Source organism: Ovis canadensis, chromosome Y (assembly GCF_042477335.2).
Source record: "Ovis canadensis isolate MfBH-ARS-UI-01 breed Bighorn chromosome Y, ARS-UI_OviCan_v2, whole genome shotgun sequence".
NCBI classification, from domain to species: domain Eukaryota; kingdom Metazoa; phylum Chordata; class Mammalia; order Artiodactyla; family Bovidae; genus Ovis; species Ovis canadensis.
The window spans coordinates 8,511,434-8,533,002 of NC_091271.1; the positions used below are offsets into that span (position 1 = coordinate 8,511,434).

Sequence of the window (21,569 nt, forward strand, 5' to 3'; positions counted from 1 at the left end):
AGGAAAAAAGGAAATAAACCGTAAAGTTCATCCTGTTAGTTAAATCAGACGCTTACTCACGCTAACTTTGTGAGTGGAGTGTGTCTATGTTCAGAAGTAGCTATGATCTATACCTTAGAGTTCAGTTTGTGGAAAACATCATTATTCCTAATCTAATTATGGTCTTAAATATTGGAAAAGTGAAAATAAGTCAATCAATTAAGTGACATGTTGAAGCTCTATTTATACTATGGAATTAAACAAGTATTACAAAAGAAAAGACAAATAAATACTTCATACAGATAAAATTAAGTGAAGGGTTGATTATTCTAGGCTAAATAAAGTGTGGCCTCCTTCCCTGCAATTCATGCTAAAGCCCCTAAGCTTTCAACCCAGTACCTCAGAATCTATATTTGAAGACAAGGCCTTCAAAGAGGTAACTCAAGTAAAATTAGGTCACTGAGTAGGCCCTAAGCCAGTCTGACTCATGTCCTTACAAAAACAGGGGATCTGGACAAAGAGGTAGCAAGGATGCATACATACACAGAAAAAACTGTGTGACAAAAAGCACCATCTGGCCATCTGCAAGTCAAAGAGGAGAGGCCTCTGGAGGAAGAAAATCTGGAAGGACCTTAATGTCTGGCCCGTGTATATGTGAGAAGTAAACCCATTATGTGATGTTTTATTACGGCAGCCCTACCAAACTATTACAGTGATCCTCACATACAATTAAAAAAAGGAGTAGCTATGAAATTCATTTCCGGAGTACAATCCTACATTCATTAAATGACTATACACGCACCTAGGTTTATATGATATGAACAAAAAGACATTTGGAAATACACATGTTATCAGTTCTGTGGAACTGAATTCTTCTCTCATATACGTTTATATTAGAATTTATGTGACAAAAACTTATTTTTAAAACTACAAAATAATTCTAGGACTATATTAACTTATAAAAGTGGCACTTATCAAAGAGTGTGCTTCATAATCACTCAAAAGAACACTCTCCATAAAACATACAGGATTCCCAGAGGAGTGTACAGAAAGGCTCAAGTTTTCTGCAAACTTGTTTTCAAAAAACACAACCTTAATGTAATCATCAGTACTGGTACTACAAAATTAAGGCAAAAAGAACATGAAAATCTTCATACACAGTATGCTAAAACAATTTGTACAGAGGTTCTATTTTCCTGTTCTTGTTTAAAACATTATCTCTATATAAAAGAACACTATTGTTACTCTAACACTATATTACTCTAATCCTGATTACCTAATAAAAATTAACTTTTCTATTTCATTCATGATTCTGTTCTTCAATCTAGCATTTTAGAGTCAATCTATCTAATACATAAAACTTTAAAATTCACTCCGTTGACTTATGTATGTGTATATATATATATAAATACATATATATGACATATATATGTATACATATATATAAATGCATATATATGACTACATATATATACATATACATATATATATATATGTGTTGCCTGTGGTATAATAAACTCATTCTCTATGTTAAAATTCAAAATAGCACACAAACATTCTAGTATATCATTACCTCTGTGCCCTTAAAAGTAAATCTACAATGTAGAAAAAAACAGTCAACAGTTAAAGGCTAATAGCTTAAGTCCTTACCAATAAGTCGGGGTTCTGAAGTGAAGTCTCTTAGAGGTACTGGAATTTTCTTAACAATATACTCACAGATAACTTCAATATTATATTTTAGTTGAGCAGAAATTGGAATAATAGGAGCTCCTTCTGCTACTGTACCTGTATGACAAAATTCAGAAAGATCAAAATTCATCCGTTTTTCAAAGTCTGCTCCACAAATTACTGAAGATAACTAAAGCAGATATCCAGACATTATAAACAGATGTCAGCAAAATATGGAACGCTACCACCCTGTTAGAAAAGCACAGTATTTTTTTTTCTAATGCTAAAAAAGGAGTCAACAGAATGGACCAAATAGAGAACTTACAGGTATAACTTTTATCACACAATCTGGCTAATTAAGATAGACCATCTAACAAGTAAAAAAGCCAAATGTAAAAAATAATATGTATTATGTCTTGCCCCAAATAGAAACCATATGTTTTAAAGAAAAGAACATTACAGATTAAAGAGATGATTGTCACTTGCAGTACTACAAAGAGATTAAGTAGACAGTGTAAATAATCAGAAAACAGACTAACATACATATATATATAATTTTACTATTACTGGGAAAGAATTTAAAAAACTGCATTGGCTCTCACTCTGAAAACACATATACTGAGACTAGAATTATATAGATAATACTAGCATGACTTCAATGCAAGGATGACACACAAATATTAGCTCTTACATATTTTCACTACCATGATGATTAAGTTAACAGTCATTTTTAAATAAAACAAAAGTAACGTGCTGCCATCTGGAAGAAATCGAACTGGTAATATTCGCAGACTATTACCTTGTTCCTATCTAACATGAAAGTCAAACTCTAACAACCAACTCAAATTTCACTACTTCTATAAACTGGCTAAAAAGCATTTAGTAACATAGAGAAACAGGGTTTAGAAACTATAGATTCATTTTTGATGATTAAATGTTTACCTTAAACCTTGATTCATACACTTATTAACTATTACAGCACCTTACCTTGTACAAATGCAAGGATCTGTTCATACTGTTCTTTAGCCTGGCTTTCTTTTACCAAATCAATTTTATTCTGCAAAATCAAAATATGCTTCAGTTTCATAATTTCTATGGCAGCCAGGTGTTCAGACGTCTGAGGCTGAGGACAGGATTCATTACCAGCTAAGGAGATTATGAAGAATTAAAACACAAAAAAGATGTGTGATCAGAGTTAGTTCACCAGTTTAAACCCAACATTTGACTGCCCTGGATCCCCTCATCTTTTAACTCCTATTCCTGACCCTACACACAATACTTGGAATCAACTAATTTGATTTCCTTCAGGCTATACTTAGGTATTACATATACCCCTCTAGTTCTATGTAGTCTGCAGCATATTCTGGCCTAGTGTAGCTCCAAAACAGTTAAGAGTAGAAAAGTTGCATAGTGCAGTCTATGAACTATAATCAACCAACCATAAATGTAGACAACCACGAAGATGTTCAATGAAGCCCCTATCTGGCATTCACACCCTTGTGAAATCCTTCCCTTTAAATGTGGGGCAGATCTAATGAAGAGAATACTACAAAAGGAATGGAACAACACTTCTCAGCTTACAAAGACAGTGATTTCCAACCTGGAGGCTGTTTGTTTCCTCTCAACACAGCTATCCAGTCACAAAGACAGATGGGAAGGTTACGTAAGATCACGTGAGGAGAAATGAAGGTATGACAATGTATTATTAAAAAGTATATTTTGTCAGTATCCCAATGATCACTTCCCTTTAATTGTGATATTTAGTTGCCTTGTCCCATACTTATTCTGCAGGCTTGTTGAAAAGCACAGTCTTACATCAGTGGAGTTCTCATTTCCACAGTCTCTCACCATAAATTACATGGTTGCTCTTTTTGGCATGGCCACCCTCTTTAAGGGTGTAGCAATCTTACTCTTAACATTAGATGTACTCAACTCCTGCCCTGAATAAGGACAATTCTGTCAGAAGTGACATGGCTTATAGTCAAGAAGCACAAATGCAAGGACTAAACCTTTTTTGGGTGGAAGCTAAATGCTTTTTATAAAAGACTGTCTTTGCTGGCCTCTGCCCCTTTGTAGCCTTCCCTTCACTGAACTTAATTTTGCACCTTTGCAGAATTCAAAAACTCACCTTTCACTAAGTTTTTTAAAAACTCTAATAAGTTATCAAACTTAAGGATGATGTAGAGAACTCCCTGAATTTTACCCTGAGTATCAGAAACAACAGTGGTCTTCTGTGAAGACAATGCCCTTGAACTTTACATTTGACCCTTACAATTCACCTTAAGATCTCACAAAAGAAAGCACAACTTCAGTTCTAAAAACATTCACACAGCCCTTGACTTCACTATTTCACATGACTGTGCATGTTTAAAAAGCCCATTCCATCAATACTGCACTGAATAGCTCACAGCCATTTCTAAATTACCTTCTACTTGCCCCCAACATACTACTATTTTAAAAGCCTAAGAAAAACAGTAAGAAAAAGGCATTGTCTTAAAAAAAAGTTTCCCCCACACTTCTCTTAAAATTCTCTCAAGATAATAGCCCCAGTACAACTTACCTTACTATTTCATGATAGCTAACAGGCACTCATCTATACTAATTTGGATAATCTACCTATTCTCAATTATGGACATGAGAGACTCTATCTCCCCTTTAAATATTCCATGCTGAATGGACTCTACACTTATTTGTGAAACCAATTCTAATGTTACTTACCGATTAACAGAAGAGCTGCATCCATCACTGCTGCACCATTCAGCATAGTAGCCATCAAAATATCATGGCCAGGACAGTCAACAAAGGAAACATGTCTAATAATCAAGAAATAATAACCAGCTTTAATATCAACTAGTACTTAAACATCCATAGATTTCTAATAGCTAGATTATTTTGAAAGAAATTAATCCTGCTACAGAGTGGCTATATACCATGATGCTTCCAAAAGTTTGAAATGATACTACCATCTTTGAAATTAAAATGACTGAAGACCTAATACAAAATAGAGAAAATTAACTATATACAGATATAACCTAACCAAAGATTAGGCTCTAATCAGCTTGAGATATGTCCCAAGATGAAAAAGATACTGACTTTATAGATGCATAAATGGGAATAGTAAAATAACAATAATAATAAACTAGGCATATTCTGGATTTAAAGTCAAACCATGAATTATAGGAAATACGCTTATTTGCCTGCAAATATGATCTCTGTACCTTTAGACTATTGTCTTCTGGTAGCTCTAATGGTGAAGAACCTGACTACAATGCAGAAGACCTGGGTTTGATCCCTAGGTTGGAAAGATCCCCTGAAGAAGGGAATGCCAATCCACTTCATTATCTTGCCTGGAGAATTCCATGGACAGACCACTGAGCAACTAACACATTCTACTGTGATCAACTATTTTCAACTGCTGAGTTGAGATTTATCTGTTCTAGTCACTTTTGGACATGTTGTCTGCAAATATTATCTCTGGGTCAGTAAAAGTCTTCTGACCCTTGCAACAGATCTTTTGCAGAGCAATTACTTCTAATCCTGATGTACTGCAACTTACCAATTTTTTTTTTCCCATGGAATACAACATGCCATAATATCTTGAAAGATCAGAGTAAATCCCAAGTTCTACACTTTTTTTGCCTACAGTTTCTCTCAAAGGTTTCTTATAGTTTTATCCAATTCATTTAATATTCAAATGTGGCTGTATTTTAAGTATGTACTCAAAATAGATGAGCTCACACAAATATTCAAAGAAAATATACATTCTGAATCCAAAGTATTACATTTAAAACTAGGCGCTTTTTTTTTTTGCCTTTAAACAGACACTCCATCACCTGTTTGTTGAATACCCTATTCTCTTCTGCAGAACTCCTTCCACACGTTTGCCAAAACTCAGCTGGGACATATTGGAGGGGGTCTAATTCTCGGTTTCCTACTTTGCCGGGATTTTGATAAAAGCTGCATTAAACCTGTGTGTTTTGGTTGAGCTTTCAATTCATGCAGATTATATTTAGAATTTCCTTGACTTCTTTCAGAACTGTTTAATTTTCACATATTTTAGCTTATATACTCATAAGAATTATTTCCCAGTACTTTTCCTTTTGTGTAATGTCTTTCTGGTTCTGATAAAAGGTGAAGTTCTTCTCATAGAATGAGGAAGTATTTCTTCTATCTTCTAAAGCAATGGTTAAAGTATTTCATCTTTTGCAGACTTTAGTAGTTTATATTTGGGTGGGTATGTAAGTGTTCATTGCTAGTACACTGAAATACAGTGAGCTACTGTGTGATGAACTTGTATACTGCAACCATACTTATGAAGCAACATTTCTTTCTGATCTGTATGCCTGATATTATCTTTTCTTAAAATAGTATATATATAAACAAAAAAAAACTTTGCTGGTATTTTGATATGGCTAGCATTAAGCCCATACAGCAATTTGAACAATCTGACTAGGTTTATATTAATTACAGAAATTCAATCAACAAATAACCTCCACCAGCAGAAAGCACCAGACCTAAATGGGCTCACTGGTGAATTCTACCAAACAGTTAAGACATTATACTGATTCCCTGCTGGATTTTTAAGGAGATAACAGCAAATGAAATATTTCCTCATTTTATAAGGCACACATTACTCTATACCTAAACCAAACAAAGACACCGCAAGGACGAAAAACTACAGTAAAATTTCTCATGAACATACATATAAGAATCTTCAACAAAATATTAGCAAATCTAACCCAACAATATTACCATGTGGGATTTAACTAAGGTATGCAAGGCTGATTCAGTATCTGATAATTCATTAATGCCTTCCATCACATCAACAGGTTAAAGGAAAATCACATAATACTATCAAGAAATGCACAAAAAGCATAAACTCATTTGTAAACCCTTACCAAACTAGGAATAGATGGCAATCTCAAGTAATAAAAAGTATCTACAAAACCCTACAGCTAATGTCATACTTGATGGTTAAGAAATTCAATGCTCTTTACTAAGATAATTAAAAAGCAAAAATGTCTCTTTTTCTCCATGCTTTTGAACACAATAATGGAGTCCCAGCTTATATAATAAAAATATGAAAATGAAATAAAAGGTATACAGATTAAAAATGTAGATATAAAATTGTCTTTGTAGATAACATGACTGCCTATGCAGAAAAACTGTTAAAGACAACCAAAAACAAAAACCCAAAAGTAACGAGTGATGAATATAAGATTGTAGAGTCAAAGTTAACTTATACAACTCAATCACTTTCCTAACAGGATGCAATGAACAAGCAGAATGTGAAATTAAAAACACAAACCATTTACACTGTCACCCCTAAAAATAAAAATGCTTAGGTATAAATCTAAGAAATATGTGTAAGATCTGTACAAGGAAGACTACAAAATTCTGATGAAGTCAAAAAATTAAAGAGATTCCATGCAATAAATAGGAAAACAATACCATCAAGATGGTAGTTCTTTTCAAACTAATCTAAAGGTATCATCCAATCTGAATGAAAATCCCAGCAAGTCATTTTACGCACATCAACAAACTTATTCTAAAGCTTATATGCAAGGCTTCCCTGGTGACTCAGTAGTAAAGAATTAACCTGCAAATTCAGGAGAAGTGGTTTTGATCCCTGGCCCAGGAAGATAGTACATGCCACAGAGCAACTAAGTATGGGCACTACAACTACTATGCTCCAGAGTCTGGGAACCACAACCACACAAACCACAACAACTGAAGTATGTGCTCCATAAAAGTCACTCCAATAAGAAGCCTAAGCACCAAAATAAACAATGGCCCCTGCTCACCACAAGTAGAGAAAAGCCATGCAGCAACAAAGACCCAACACAAACCAAAATTTAAAAAAACACAAAGGTTTATATGCAGAGGTGAGTCTCAGAAAAGCCAACACTACTCAATGACAATAACAATATCAGAAGACACAAGCCCACTTCAAGTCTTAGTATAAAGGTCTAGTAACCAAGACATTGCAGTATTTAAAAAACAGATAAACATTAACAGAACAGAACAAAAACCCAAGAAATAAACTTGTGCTGAGTTAACTAATATCATAAAGAGATGTAAGGGCAAAGAGAGTCTTTTTAACAGTGCCTTAAGAACTGACATCTACATGTTAAAAAAAAAATAATACATCCAGGCAGAGACCTTGTACTTGGTACAAAAATTAGCTCAAAGAACAATCATCAAACTGTAAAACTCCTAGAAGAAAACACTGGAGAAAACATGGATGACCTTGAATGCAATCACTTTTCAGGCACAATACCAAAACCACAGAAGAAAAGAACTAATACACTGGCCTTCCTCAAAATTAGAAATTGCTGGGAATTCCCTGAACACCCAGTGATCAGCAGGACTCAGCAGAGTGTACAGGTTCAATCCTTGATTGGGGAACTAAAACCCTACAAGGTGCAAGGCAAGGACCCCCCCCAAAAATGAAAAAAAAATTCTGTAACTTAAAAATTTTTGCTCTGTTAAAGACACTGTCAAGAGAATAAAAAGACAAGCCAAGTAGCAGAAGATATTTTCAAAAAGATGTATCTGAAAATGAACTACCACCTAAAGTGTACAGATAACTCTTAAAAATCAAAATATAGAACTTGGTTAAAAAAACAGGTCCAAGAAACCCCACCAAAGATTTACTGATAGAAAATAACCACATGATTATTTGATCCCACATGACATAACAGGAAAATGCTAATTAAAACAAAAAACTTGACTAGAATGGCTAAAATTCTAAACACCAACATCAGCAAATACTACAAGGATGTGGAAAAATATGCACTCATTCATTACTAGTGGGAATGCAAAATGGTAGAGCCATTTTTAAAAAGATTGCTGTTTTCTCACAGAAGCAAATATCCTTTTGCCACTTGGTCCAGCAAATACAACTGTTTACTCAAATCAACTGAAAATTTATTTATGTCTACATACACAAAAAATTTGCATATTTATAACAGCTTTATTCATAACTGCCAAATCTTAAAAGCAATCAATTATCCTTTCGTGAGTAAATAGATATATACATATGCTCAGATACACCGAGAGAACAAATTATTCAATGCCATTAAGCAAGTTACCAATTACAAAGTGATGCAAAACGTTCAGTTCAGTCGTTCAGTCATGTCTGACTCTTTGTGACCCCATGAACTGCAGCACGCCAGGCCTCCCTGTCCATCACCAACTCCTGGAGTTCACCTAACTCATGTCCATCAAGTGAGTGATGCCATCCAGCCATCTCATCCTCTGTCGTCCCCTTTTCCTCCTGTCCCCAATCCCTCCCACCATCAGAGTCTTTTCCAATGAGTCAACTCTTCGCATGAGGTGGCCAAAGTACTAGAGTTTCAGCTTCAACATCATTCCTTCCAAATAACACCCAGGACTGATCTCCTTCAGAATGGACTGGCTGGATCTCTTTGCAGTCCATGGGACTCTCAAGAGTCTCCTCCAACATCACAGTTCGAAAGCATCAATTCTTCGGCACTCAGCTTTCTTCACAGTCCAACTCTCACATCCATACATGACCACTGGAAAAACCATAGCCTTGAGTAGATGGACCTTTGTTGGCAAAGTAATGTCTCTGCTTTTCAATATGCTATCTATGTTGGTCATAACTTTGCTTCCAAGGAGTAAGCATCTTTTAATTTCATGGCTGCAATCACCATCTGCAGTGATTCCGGAGCCCCCAAAAATAAACTGACACTGTTTCCACTGTTTCCCTGTCTATTTCCCATGAACTGATGGGACCAGATGCCATGATCTTAGTTTTCTGAATGTTGAGCTTTAAGCCAACTTTTTCACTCTCCTCTTTCACTTTCATCAAGAGGCTTTTTATATATCATTAAGTAAAAGAGGTCAATAGAAGGGTAAAATAGCAACTATTTACTATTCTAGAAAAGGCAAAACTAGATAAACAAATCTGAAGAAGAGAAAGGCTACCCACTCCAGTATTCTGGCCTGACGAATTCCACAGACTGTATAGTCCATGGGGTTATGAAGAGTCAGACAGGATACAACAAATTTCACATCACAGAGAAACAAGTATCAGTAGTTGCCAGGGGTTACAGAGGCGGAAAAGATGAATATGCAGGATACAGAGGATTTTTAGTAGAAGGACGAACACACAGTAAAAGGACAAACACATCATTATAAATTTCTGCTCATTTGTAAAACATAAAACAAGTGTGAACACTAATGTAAATCATGGATATTGGATAATGCTGTGTCAAAACACATTCATCTGAAAATGAGAGGCCTCTGCCTGCAAGCTATAAGAAAAATCTGTACCTTCTACACAGTACTCATTTGAACCTTTAGATATAAAGCCTCTTTAAAAAATAAAGTCTACCAAAAAAAAAAAAAAAACCCAAAAGAATGAACTACTAGTAAGCTCAAAAGCCTTGACAGATCTCTAAAATACTGTAATGAGTGCAAAAGTCAATTTCAAAGGCGATATACTGTGTTCTGGTGGGCTGCTGTCCATAGCGTCGCATATAGTCAGACACAACTGAAGCAACTTAGCATGCAAGCATGCTCTGGAGAAGGAAATGGCAACCCACTCCAGTGTTCTTGCCTGGAGAATCCCAGGGACGGATAAGTCTGGTGGGCTACCATCTATGGGGTCACAGAGAGTCGGACATGACTGAAGCAACTTAGCACCAGGAGCAGCAGCAGATACTGTGTTCAACATACACATTTCTGAAATTTAAAAACTCAGTTAAATAACAGACTAGTATTCAGTATTTGCCAAGGATTAAGAACAATGGGGGATAATGGATGAATCTTTGTGGTGAAATAATGTTTCTGTTATCCAGGAACATACATATCATAAAGTAGACGTATATATGTATACCAACAGAGAGTGCCTTGTTTTGGTATTACATTGAAGTTTGAAGTAGTACTGTGAATACTGGAGAAAGAAATGGCAACCCACTCCAGTATTCTTGCCTGGAGAATCCCACAGAGGGGCCTGGCCAGCTAGAGTCCCTGGGGTCTCAAAGAGTCAGACACAACTGAGTGACTAACACTTTACAACTACTGGGGAAAAATCAATTAAGGCTTGTCAACTTTCGGTTATTCTACAATTATTTCAAAGTTAAAAATGAAAGCATATGGAGCAGAGCAGTTGGAAAATCAAATATTACATTTGCCATTAATAACTTTAGGTATAAAATGCTTACAATAAAAAATTTTAAACCATGCATTAAAAATGTAGATTTTAAAAATAATTTTAGCTTTTAAAACTTTTATAGAAGCTTAAGAGATATCTGATGTTTTCAGAGTATAACTGTAACCATATAATGTCAGATAAACTATTTAAACAAGCAATAATATACACTAAATAAACTACAACTGCATTATCAGAATGGAAATTTTCACTCAAAAAAGGAATTTACAGAAGGATCTCCACTGTCTTGGAAGACTGAATGAACCTGCCAGCCTAATGCAAAGAACTCAGCACTTAAGAACAAAAATTACTATGCTTTTAGAATTATTATCATTCTCAAAAATTGAATATTAATATCCTTATGATATAAATTTTCTTTGGGTATTCCTAACACCTACATATGTTAGATGACATGTTAGTGTTCTGAGGAATCAAGATATGCAACATTCCAGAAATGGATACCTACAGGCAAAACAAAACAAATATGTAACAATATTGGAAGACTGAACAGAAGGACCCCCATGCTTGTATTTCTTAAGAGAACCCAAAAAAACACATTTTACCTTATATTTAAACAGAATCCTTAAAAAGGTTATCAGCAACAAGTATAAGCTCTAAATTTTATTAGAAAATGTTTTGGCAAAAATCCATCTGCTTCAAGCTTAGATTTGAATCACTAACTTATCAATTAAATAATTCAATAAGCACAAAGGAAAAAAATGTGTATTTAACAGAAAGTAATCACCTGACTAGTTTGAAGTTCCCTTTGGTCCCTGGAATGTCTGTAGGAAACTCATCAGGTGTACTACTCCCACAAGATCTGTAACACTCTGGCCGAGGACAATTTGCATCATCAAGTTTGTAAATCTAAAAATTATAATGAAAATAAATTTAAATTCTCACTTGCATATTTGAAACCCAAGTAAAATCGTTTCTCCTTCCACAACATACTATGTACCTTGGCATTAGCATACCCAAGCTTGATTGTAATATTTCTTTCTAGTTCATTTTTGAATCTGACAGTGTGAACTCCAGAAATAGCTTTCACCACAGTAGATTTTCCATGAGCAACGTGACCAATTGTACCTATAAAGGCCAAAAAACACTTAATTTATATGCATACCATTATACCAAGTATTTCAGTAAAGTTAGAAAAACAAAAGGCATAATTCACTATAAATATTTCAAACTACAACCAACAGAGATTTCATTTATGCCCTCCATATATTCTTTCAACACAAAATTTTTTCTGAAACATGTACCTGAAAATTTTATTTAAAAATCATATTATTCAACTTGTTATCTGAAAAAAGGAGTTCACTTGAAATAAACATTCATCTAAAAACACAAAATTTTGTATATTAATAAAATTTCCAGTATTTTGATTGAGGTAAACATGCACAAAGTGAAGTGAAAGTTGCTCAGTAGCATCCAACTCTTTGCAACCCCATAGGCTACACAGTCTTTGGAATTCTCCAGGCCAGAATACTGCAGTGGGTAGCCTTTTCCTTCTGTGTATCTTCCCAACCCAGAGATCAAACCCAGGTCTTCCACAATGCAGGTGGATTCTTTACCAGCTGAGCCACAGTGAAGCCTAAACATGCACAGATCCATGAAAACTAGGAAACAACTCCAATCTGATTACAGTAAAACAAGTAAATGTTCAGAGTGAGCACCCCAAGTGGCTCAGCAATAAAGAATCTGCCTTCAATCCAAGAGATGGGGGGTCCAATCCCTGATGTAGGAAGACTCCCTGGAGAAGGGAATGGCAACCCCCACCAACATTCTTGCCTACAGAATCCCAAAGCAGAGATTAGCAAGCAACAAGTCGGGGTGGGGTGGGGGTGGGCGGTCACAAGAGTCCACACACTTAGCAACTAAAACAGCAGCAGCAAGCAGTACAATGTCTTACAATTTTTCACCACTCTAAGGTGTAAGTCTTATTAGGCTTTACTGCTAACAGAGGTAAAACATCTACACTCAATCAACTTCTCCCAAATTATGTGTCAATTAAGAAAAGAAGTAAAACACTTCTGAAAGATTAGATACTAAATAAGACATTTCAAATTCTGTTAAGAAATCTGTTCTTAAAATATTCTCTACAAAAGGAATTTTCACCTCTTCTTTAACATTCTGCTATACATGCATACACCGTACTGTCTCTTCATACACCTATGTCTTTCCCTGGATCCAAGTGAAGAGTACTGTTTCCCAAGAAATCGAGCAGGTACTTTGCTCATAATGGCTAAAATCTATCCATTATGTATTTGAGTCTTCCTACAGTTCAGTTCATTGAACAAGAGTTTAAATGTCATCGGAGAGCAATCAATCCTCAAGAAGGACAGCAGTGTACACAACAATGTATTCTTACCTATATTAATTGTGGCTTGTCTGCTGATTACTTCATGAGAGAGTGGTGTCAACCTGGTAACATCCTGCAATTAAACATTTTAGTTTAAACTACCTCACAAAAGACAAACCGTAATTTATATCTCGTTTTGTATCTACAGTTTACCATTATCTATTCAGCGCTCCACTGTTTACCAAAAGTACCTTTCTTGCAAAAGGCAGTCTTGATTTCCAGTCAGAACAGGGATGCCTGGCGTGCTGCAGTCCATGGGATCGCAGAGTGAGATACGACTGAGCGACTCAACAACAAAAGTCAAGTCCTAAAAGCCCTTTACAATTGCAGAAGAGCCTATATTTCCACCAACTCTAGAAGATCTGGAAGACCAGGGCCTCAAATTTCAAGAAAATTAACACTAACGACAATGTAAAAACTCCTTCCAGAACTGAAGGTATTAACAGTCTTTGCCGGATCTTCAGAGGAAAAGACGTTAATGGCACTTAATATCTTGACTTTCCTGCCCAAATCTCCGCGTTTCGAAGCTCCATGATTTCACACCGCCAGGCTCAACTCGCACACCTGGATGAACGCTTCAAAGAACGCCCGGGTCCAAGTTTCGGGCGTAACTCAGGCTGTCGGCAGCCCGGTACTGCCGGGATTCAACGCTTCCCAAAGGTCAGGTCATACCCACTCCTAAACTCATTCCAATCCGCCTTAAAGAAAACCTTACCAGTGTGGAGAGATCCTGGCGAGAAAGATGTGGCTGACCCAGGGTCACACACGACTCCTCACCCCGCGCCATTTTGCCGAGCGAGCAACGAAACCGTCCGCGAAGCTTCCGGACGGTTCACAGGCCCCCTTGTCCCGGCGGGGCTGCGCAGGCGGGAGAGCGACTACGTCTCGCGCCTGGGAGAGGAGAATGGTTGTGTACCAGAGCGGTCACTAAATGGCCTTATTTCTCCTGGCTTTACGTATTACCTGCAGAAAGCCTGACGATAAAAAGCGAGCCAAAGGTTTAGGGGCCTATTCACTGGCGACTTAATGGGCATTTGTGCAGGCAACGCTAAGGGCAGCCCCAAAAAAGAACGCTTGGTAGGATGACGCAACCCCGCCTCTGGATAAGTCGAAAGTAGCTGTTTCCGTTTCGCTAGCTGATCGCTTGGAACGGTTTCCAGGGACTTGCTACCCCTATTTTTTGGTTGCAGTTTCCACAATTTATTATGGTGAGGTCGCCTGTGGTCTGGGCCTGTCTTCCCCGAAAGGACGGCTTGTAATAAGCCACACTCAGACTCAGCAAGTTCCTTTGGGGGATTGCGGGGTGGGAGAGTGAAGGCTTCCTTAATAGCTCGTTAAAGAATACGCGTGCAGTGCAGGAGACCCGGGTTCGATTCCTGAGTCGCCAAGATCCTCAGGAGAAGGAATAGGCTACCCACCCAATATATTGGGCTTCCCTTGTGGCTCAGCTGGTAAAAAATCCTCCCGCAATGCGGAGACCTGGGTTTGAGACCTGGGTTGGGAAAATCTAAGAGAAGTTAGAAGGCTACCCAATTCCAGTATTCTGGCCTGGAAAAGTACATAGACTGATGGTCCATAGAGTCGCAAAGAATCTGACAGGACTGAGCGACTTTCACTTTTAGGGAAGAAGGGAAAAGCGCCTTCTGGGGAAAGTTTGATGGAGGGCTCAGGTGTCCGGATGTGGCAATAGCATTTTTGCAGAACCCTTAGGGTTCTCAAAGTTTTTTAAAAAACAGATAAAGGGAAATATACTTGTTTGGAGAAAATCTGGACAAGTGATTTTACCAGATATTTCGGTAAACAAAGACTGCTAAGGGAATCAAGTCATCAGCATCTGCATTCACCTGCAAATATGTGCCCTGATGCGGTTTGAGATGGGCTGGAGAGAAATAGGAAGTCGGCCCAAAATGGTTAAGATGCACAATCTGGGAATGATTTTAATGAGTTCAAACTTTATTTTCCCATTCAAAGAAAAGCCCTATATTCTTTAATTCAGAAGGGTGTATTTCTTTGGTTAGAAATTGATGTGACTATCTCTGTTTTGTTTGGTTGGCTTTTTTTTTGGCAAAGCCTTCTGTATACCTTGCTCTTCCTTTCCCTCTGTGTAACAATTCCTCAGAGCTAATAATCCCTCCTGGGTTATAATCATCAGTGCTGCTGTGTTTAGTTGCTTTAGTGCTGTCTGATTGACTGTGATCCCTATGGCCCATACCTCACCAGGCTCTTCTATCTGTAGGAAGGCTTCAGACAAAAATACTGGAGTGGGTTACCATGCCCTTCTCATAGTTCTCAGTAAGTTAGCCAAATAAAACGTTCTTAGCTTTTAGGTTGTGCCTTTTTCCCCCCTTTTAGTTCAGTGTGACAGTACTAGCCACCGACAGTGGCACACAGAGCAGACTTTTTTCCTTCGCTGAACTCTGGATCTGGATCCTTAGTACCAGCAGAGGCCACTTGTGCCTGTCCACCCCCTTGGAGAGTCTAAATGAATTAGGGTCCTTCTCTTCTGGTACTCAGATATGCCGTTTTTGGAAAATCCAATGATGTAGAACTCCTTGGATGTGTTGGTTACCCTTGAAACTTTTTTAAACTTGATACCTTGACTAGTTCATTTGAAAGACACTGGGAAGATTTTTGCTCAGTTTGCTGCTAAGTCACTTCAGTCGTGTCCGACTCTGTGCGACCCCATAGACAGCAGCCCACCAGGCTCCCCTATCCCTGGGATTCTCCAGGCAAGAACACTGGAGTGGGTTGCCATTTCCTTCTCCAATGCATGAAGGTGAAAAGTGAAAGTGAAGTCGCTGTTGTGTCTGCCCCTCAGCGACCCCACGGACTGCAGCCTACCAGACTCCTCCATCCATGGGATTTTCCAGGCAAGAGTACTGGAGTGGGGTGCCATTGCCTTCTCTGTTTGCTCAGTTTAAATATGGGTAATTTGACCCAGCTAAAAGACTCAGAAGACTTACCTCAGCTGACTGAGTAGGGGTTGGAGTAGGTATTTTGGTGGGAAAATAGCCTGTGATTTTCCCTTGTTTACTTTAAAACAACTTATTGAAAAAGTGAAGATATCTCAGAGTTTTCACCCCAAGAGAAGTGATACTCCTGGTTTTCTCAGATTCAGGAATGGTGGATACAAGTACCTTTAATTAGCTACTATACCTAAAAGGGAAGGTCACTAGTTTAATTAAAAAGTTGCTCTGCTGGGGACACATATAAGATCTGACCTCTCTGTGATCTGAGTACTCACAGTGATTTTACATTACCTGGGTGAAAAGCTCAAACACCTTCAATTCAACAGAATTGAAGGACTCTGGTAAAATCTAAAGTTTAAGAGTTAATGTCACAAAACATGCTGTAACCCACTGCATGATTGCTACTGGTGTGTTTTTATCTTGATAAATCTATTGGGGAACTGACCTTTCAAATGAAAGAAAGGCAGTGACAAAATGCCATCTTCAAACTAAGACCCCATCTAGTTTTTGGTAAGCCATTGGCACTTGCTGTCTACCTCTATAGAATTAAATCAGATGTTGCTGCAGCTGTTGACCTCAACACCCCACTTAAAGTAGTTCAAGTTGGGGGCACAACTGAGGCAGCTGTGCTCTGGGAAAAGCTGGCAAGACAGATCTTCACATAGATATTTTCAGGAGCCAATCTTAGGAGTGCAGTTTTTGTATGTCCTCAAATCTAGAAAAGCACAAATCCTCCATGGGTATGACTGTTCTTTATAACTGGCAGAAACTTCTTGCAAAAAATACATACTTGATTGCCTGAACTCCCCTTTCAGCAAAATCGTATATATATGGACCTTCCCCCATCTACCATGGAGCAGTTTCAAAGCCATCTGCAATTTTGATCTGGGGCTGCAGTCCTCATTTGGCCCCAAATAAAATGTGACTTGCAATTCTCAGGTTGTGCTTTTTTTTTCAAGTTGACAACTTTATGGCAACCACAGAGGGACACAAAGTAGTCTTCTTTCACCTGAACTCTACAAGTACCGGGAGACTTGGCAGAGGCCAAGTCACCAGAGGCCCTTTGTGCCCATCTGCCTCAAGTTTCTTGCCTGGAGAATCCCAGGGACGGGGGAGCCTGGTGGGCTGCTGTCTATGGGGTTGTACAGAATTGGACACGACTGAAGTTCCTTAGCAGCAGCAGCTGCAACAGCCTCCTTAAGAGTCCAGATGAATTGGGAAAGTCTCTTTGTTCTCAGATCTCTTGTATCTGGATGACCTTAAGTTTTACTGGTAGTTGAGCAGGTACTTGCCTCCTCTGAAACCCTGAAGTTACTGGAGTTTGAGGGGCCCAAGTGAGATACTGGAGCAAACCCAACCAGTGGAAAGATAGGGAAGAGGGCTCAGTTGAAAAACACCAAGGAATGTCGGGCTCTGTTGAAAGATTTCATGTTCTTCCTCAATTCAGCCACCTTAATAGAATTTGTTGTGATGAAAGTGAAGACACCACATGACAGCTTTCCTCTGAAGAAAAGGGACAAGACACGTTAAGTTACTTATAGAAGTAACTTATAGAAGTAATTTATAGAAGTGGTGGTGCCCAAGTACTCATACTGTCCAGTGATGCCATAGGAAAACCCACTCATTAATTAAAACGCTTGTCAAGGGGTCACATAAGAATTGGCCACTCAGGTGGCTCTCAAAAAGTCTACAAACAATAAATGCTGAAGAGCCTGCATAGAGAAAAGGGAACCCTCTTACACTGTTTGTGGGAATGCAAACTAGTACAGTCACTATGGAGAACAGTGGAGATTCCTTAAGAAACAGGAAAAAGAACTACCATATGATCCAGCAATCCCACTGCTGGGCATACACACGGAGGAAACCAGAATTGAAAGAGACACATGTACACCAGTGTTCTTCGCAGCACTGTTTACAATAGCTAGGACATGGGAGCAACCTAGACGTCCATTGGCAGACTAAGAAATGGCTAAGAAAGCTGTGGTACATATACACAATGGAATATTCAGTTCAGTCACTCAGTCATGTCTTACTCTTTGCAACCCCATGAATCGCAGCCCGCCAGGCCTCCCTGTCTATCACCAACTCCTGAGTTCTCCCAAACTCCTGTGCATCAAGTTGGTGATGCCATCCAGCCATCTCATTTTATGTCGTCCCCTACTGCTGCCCCCAATCCCTGCCAGAATCAGGGTCTTTTCCAATGAATCAACTCTTTGCATGAGGTGGGCAAAGTATTGGGGTTTCAGCCTCAGAATCAGTCCTTCCAATGAACACCCAGGACTGGTCTCCTTTAGGATGGACAGGTTGGATCTCCCTGCAGTCCAATGGACTCTCAAGAGTCTTCTCCAGCACCACAGTTCAAAAGCATCAATTCTTCAGCACCCAGCTTTCTTCACAGTCCAACACTCACATCCATACATGACTCCTGGAAAAACCATAGCCTTGACTAGATGGACCTTTGTTGGCAAAGTAATGTCTCTGCTTTTGAATATGCTGTCTAGGTTGGTCATAACCCTCCTTCCAAGGAATAAGTGTCTTTTAATTTCATGGCTGCAGTCACCATCTTCAGTGATTTTGGAACCCCCAAAAATAAACTTGACAGTTTCCACTGTTACCCCATCTATTTCCCGTGAAGTGATGGGACCAGATACCATGATCTTCGTTTTCCGAATGTTGAGCTTTAAGCCAACTTTCTCACTCTCGTCTTTCATTTTCATCAATAGGCTTTTTAGTTCCTCTTCACTTTCTGCCATAAGGGTGGTGCCATCTGCATATCTGAACATACTGATATTTCTCCCGGCAATCTCGATTCCAGCCTGTGCTTCTTCCAACCCAACGTTTCTTGTAATGTACTCTGCATATGGATTAAATATGCAGGGTGACAATATGCAGCCTTGACGTACTCCTTTTCCTATTTGGAACCAGGCTGTTGTTCCATGTCGTTCTAACTGTTGCTTCCTGACCTGCATATAGGTTTCTCAAGAGGCAGGTCAGGTGGTCTGGTATTCCCATCTCTTCAAGAGTTTTCCAGTTTATTGTGATCCACACAGTCAAAGGCTTTGGCATAGTCAATAAAGCAGAAATAGATGTTTTTCTGGAACTGTCTTGCTTTTTTGATGATCCAATGGATGTTGACAATTTGATCTCTAGTTCCTCTGCCTAAAAAACCAGCATGAACATTTGGAAGTTCACAGTTCATGTATTGCTGAAGCCTGGCTTGGAGAATTTTGAGTGTTACTTTACAGGCATGTGAGATGTATACAGTCATGTGGTAGTTTGAGCATTCTTTGACATTGCCTTTCCATGGACTATTCAGTTCAGTCGCTCAGTCATGTCCAACTGTCCAGCACACCAGGCCTCCCTGTCCATCACCAACTCCCGGAGTTCACTGACACTCACATCCATTGAGTCAGTGATGCCATCCAGCCATCTCATCCTCTGTCGTCCCCTTTTCCTTCTGCCCCCAATCACTCCCAGGGTCAGAGTCTTTTCCAATGAGTCAGTTCTTCACATGAGATGGCCAAAGTACTGGTGTTTCAGCTTCAGCATCATTCCTTCCAAAGAACACCCAGAGCTGATCTCCTTTAGGATGGACTGGTTGGATCTCCTTGCAGTCCAAGGGACTCTCAAGAGTCTTCTTCAACACCACAGTTCAAAAGCATCAATTCTTCTGTGCTCAGCTTTCTTCACAGTCCAACTCTCGCAGCCGTACATGACCACTAGAATATTACTCAACTATTAAAAAGAACACTTTTGAATCAGTTCTAATGTGGTGGATAAGACTGAAGCCTATTAGAGTGAAGTAAGTTAGAAAAACATCGATAAAGTTTATTAACACATACATATGGAATTTAGAAAGATGTTGACAATCACCATATATGCCAGGCAGCAAAAGAGACACATATAAAGAACAGACTTTTTGACTCTGGAAGAAGGCAAGGGTGGGATGATTTGAGAGAAAAACATTGACACATGCATATTATAATATGTGAAATAGATCGCCAGTCCAGGTTTGATGCATGAGACAGCGTGCTCGGGACTGGTGCACCAGGACAACCCTGAGGGATGGGATGAGGAGGGAGGTGAGTGGAGGGTTCAGGATGGTGGACACATGTACACTCAAGGCTGATTCATGTGAATGTGTGGCAAAAAACACTACAATATTGTAAAATAATTTGCCTCCAACTACAATTAAAAAAAAAAAAAGAATTGGCCATTCCACAATTGAAGCAGTGGTCTTACACTGCTAGAAGTAGAAACTGAGAAACACAAGAAAGCTAAAATGATTGCAGAACACTGCAAGAAAGCAGAACACTGGCCCACTACACAATTTCACTGGTGAATTTAATCCATGACAAATTCAACTTAAAAATGGAAAACAAACTTTCAAATACAGAACATGGAGCATCAGAAAGCCAGCCTCTAACAATACCCCAGCTTTAAGCCAACATTTTAACTCTCCTGTTTCACTATCATGAAGAGGCTCTTTAGTTCTTCAATTTCTGCCATAAAGGTGGTATCATCTGCATATCTGAGGTTATTGATATTTCTCCCAGCAAACTTGATTCCAGCTTGTGCTTCATCCAGCACAGTGTTTCTCATGATGTTCTCTGCATATAAATTAAATAAGCAGGGTGACAAAATACAGCCTTAACGTACTCCTTTTCCTATTTGCAACCAGTCAGTTCTTCCATGTCCAGTTTTATCTGTTGATTCCTGACCTGCATACAGGTTTCTCAAGAGGCAGGTCAGGTGTTCTGGGATTCCCATCTCTTTCATAATTTTCTACACTCTGTGGTGATCCACACAGTCAAAGGCTTTGGCATGGACATTAATTAGCCATGGGTGTACATGTGCCCGTGATCCTGAACCCCCCTCCCTCATCACTTCTTCTCCCATCCCTCAGGGTTGTCTCAGTACACCGGCTTTGCATGCCCTGTATCATGCATCTAACTTGGACTGGTAATCTGTTTCACATATGGTAATATATGCGTTTCAGTGTTATTCTTTCAAGTTATCCCACCCTCGTCTTCTCCCACAGAGTCCAAAAGTCTGTCCATTGCATTTGTGTCTCTTTTGCTGTCTGGCATATAGGGTCATTGTTACCATCTTTCTACATTCCACATATATGCTTTAATATACTGTATTGGCGGAGAAGGCAATGGCCACCCACTCCAGTACTTTTGCCTGGAAAACCCCATGGACAAAGGAGCCTGGTAGGCTGCAGTCCATGGGGTTGCAAAGAGTCGGACACAACTGAGTTGACTTCACTTTCAATTTTCAGGTTCATACATTGAAGAAGGAAATTGCAACCCACTCCAGTGTTCTTGCCTGGAAAATCTCAGGATGGTGGAGTCTGGTGGGCTGCCATCTATGGGGTCTCACAGAATTGGACACAACTGAAGTGACT

The 21,569-nt window shown here is 38.8% G+C and overlaps 1 protein-coding gene across 2 annotated transcripts in view; it reads right to left on the reverse strand.

The window, feature by feature from the left end:
- Positions 1 to 14,204, reverse strand: part of LOC138431434 (eukaryotic translation initiation factor 2 subunit 3, Y-linked-like) — a 45,365-nt gene extending 31,161 nt beyond the window's left edge. Inside the window, exons 1-7 of one of the 2 annotated variants that reach the window (XM_069573591.1) lie at positions 13,906 to 14,204; positions 13,200 to 13,263; positions 11,787 to 11,914; positions 11,574 to 11,695; positions 4,366 to 4,460; positions 2,635 to 2,793; positions 1,630 to 1,764 (exon numbers count right to left, since the gene is read on the reverse strand). In XM_069573591.1, the coding sequence (XP_069429692.1) occupies positions 1,630 to 1,764; positions 2,635 to 2,793; positions 4,366 to 4,460; positions 11,574 to 11,695; positions 11,787 to 11,914; positions 13,200 to 13,263; positions 13,906 to 13,977 (775 nt within the window). In that variant the 5' untranslated portion in view covers positions 13,978 to 14,204. The remainder of the gene's footprint in view (positions 1 to 1,629; positions 1,765 to 2,634; positions 2,794 to 4,365; positions 4,461 to 11,573; positions 11,696 to 11,786; positions 11,915 to 13,199; positions 13,264 to 13,905) is intronic. The other variant, XM_069573592.1, reaches the window with a different exon arrangement.
- Positions 14,205 to 21,569: the final 7,365 nt, after the last annotated feature.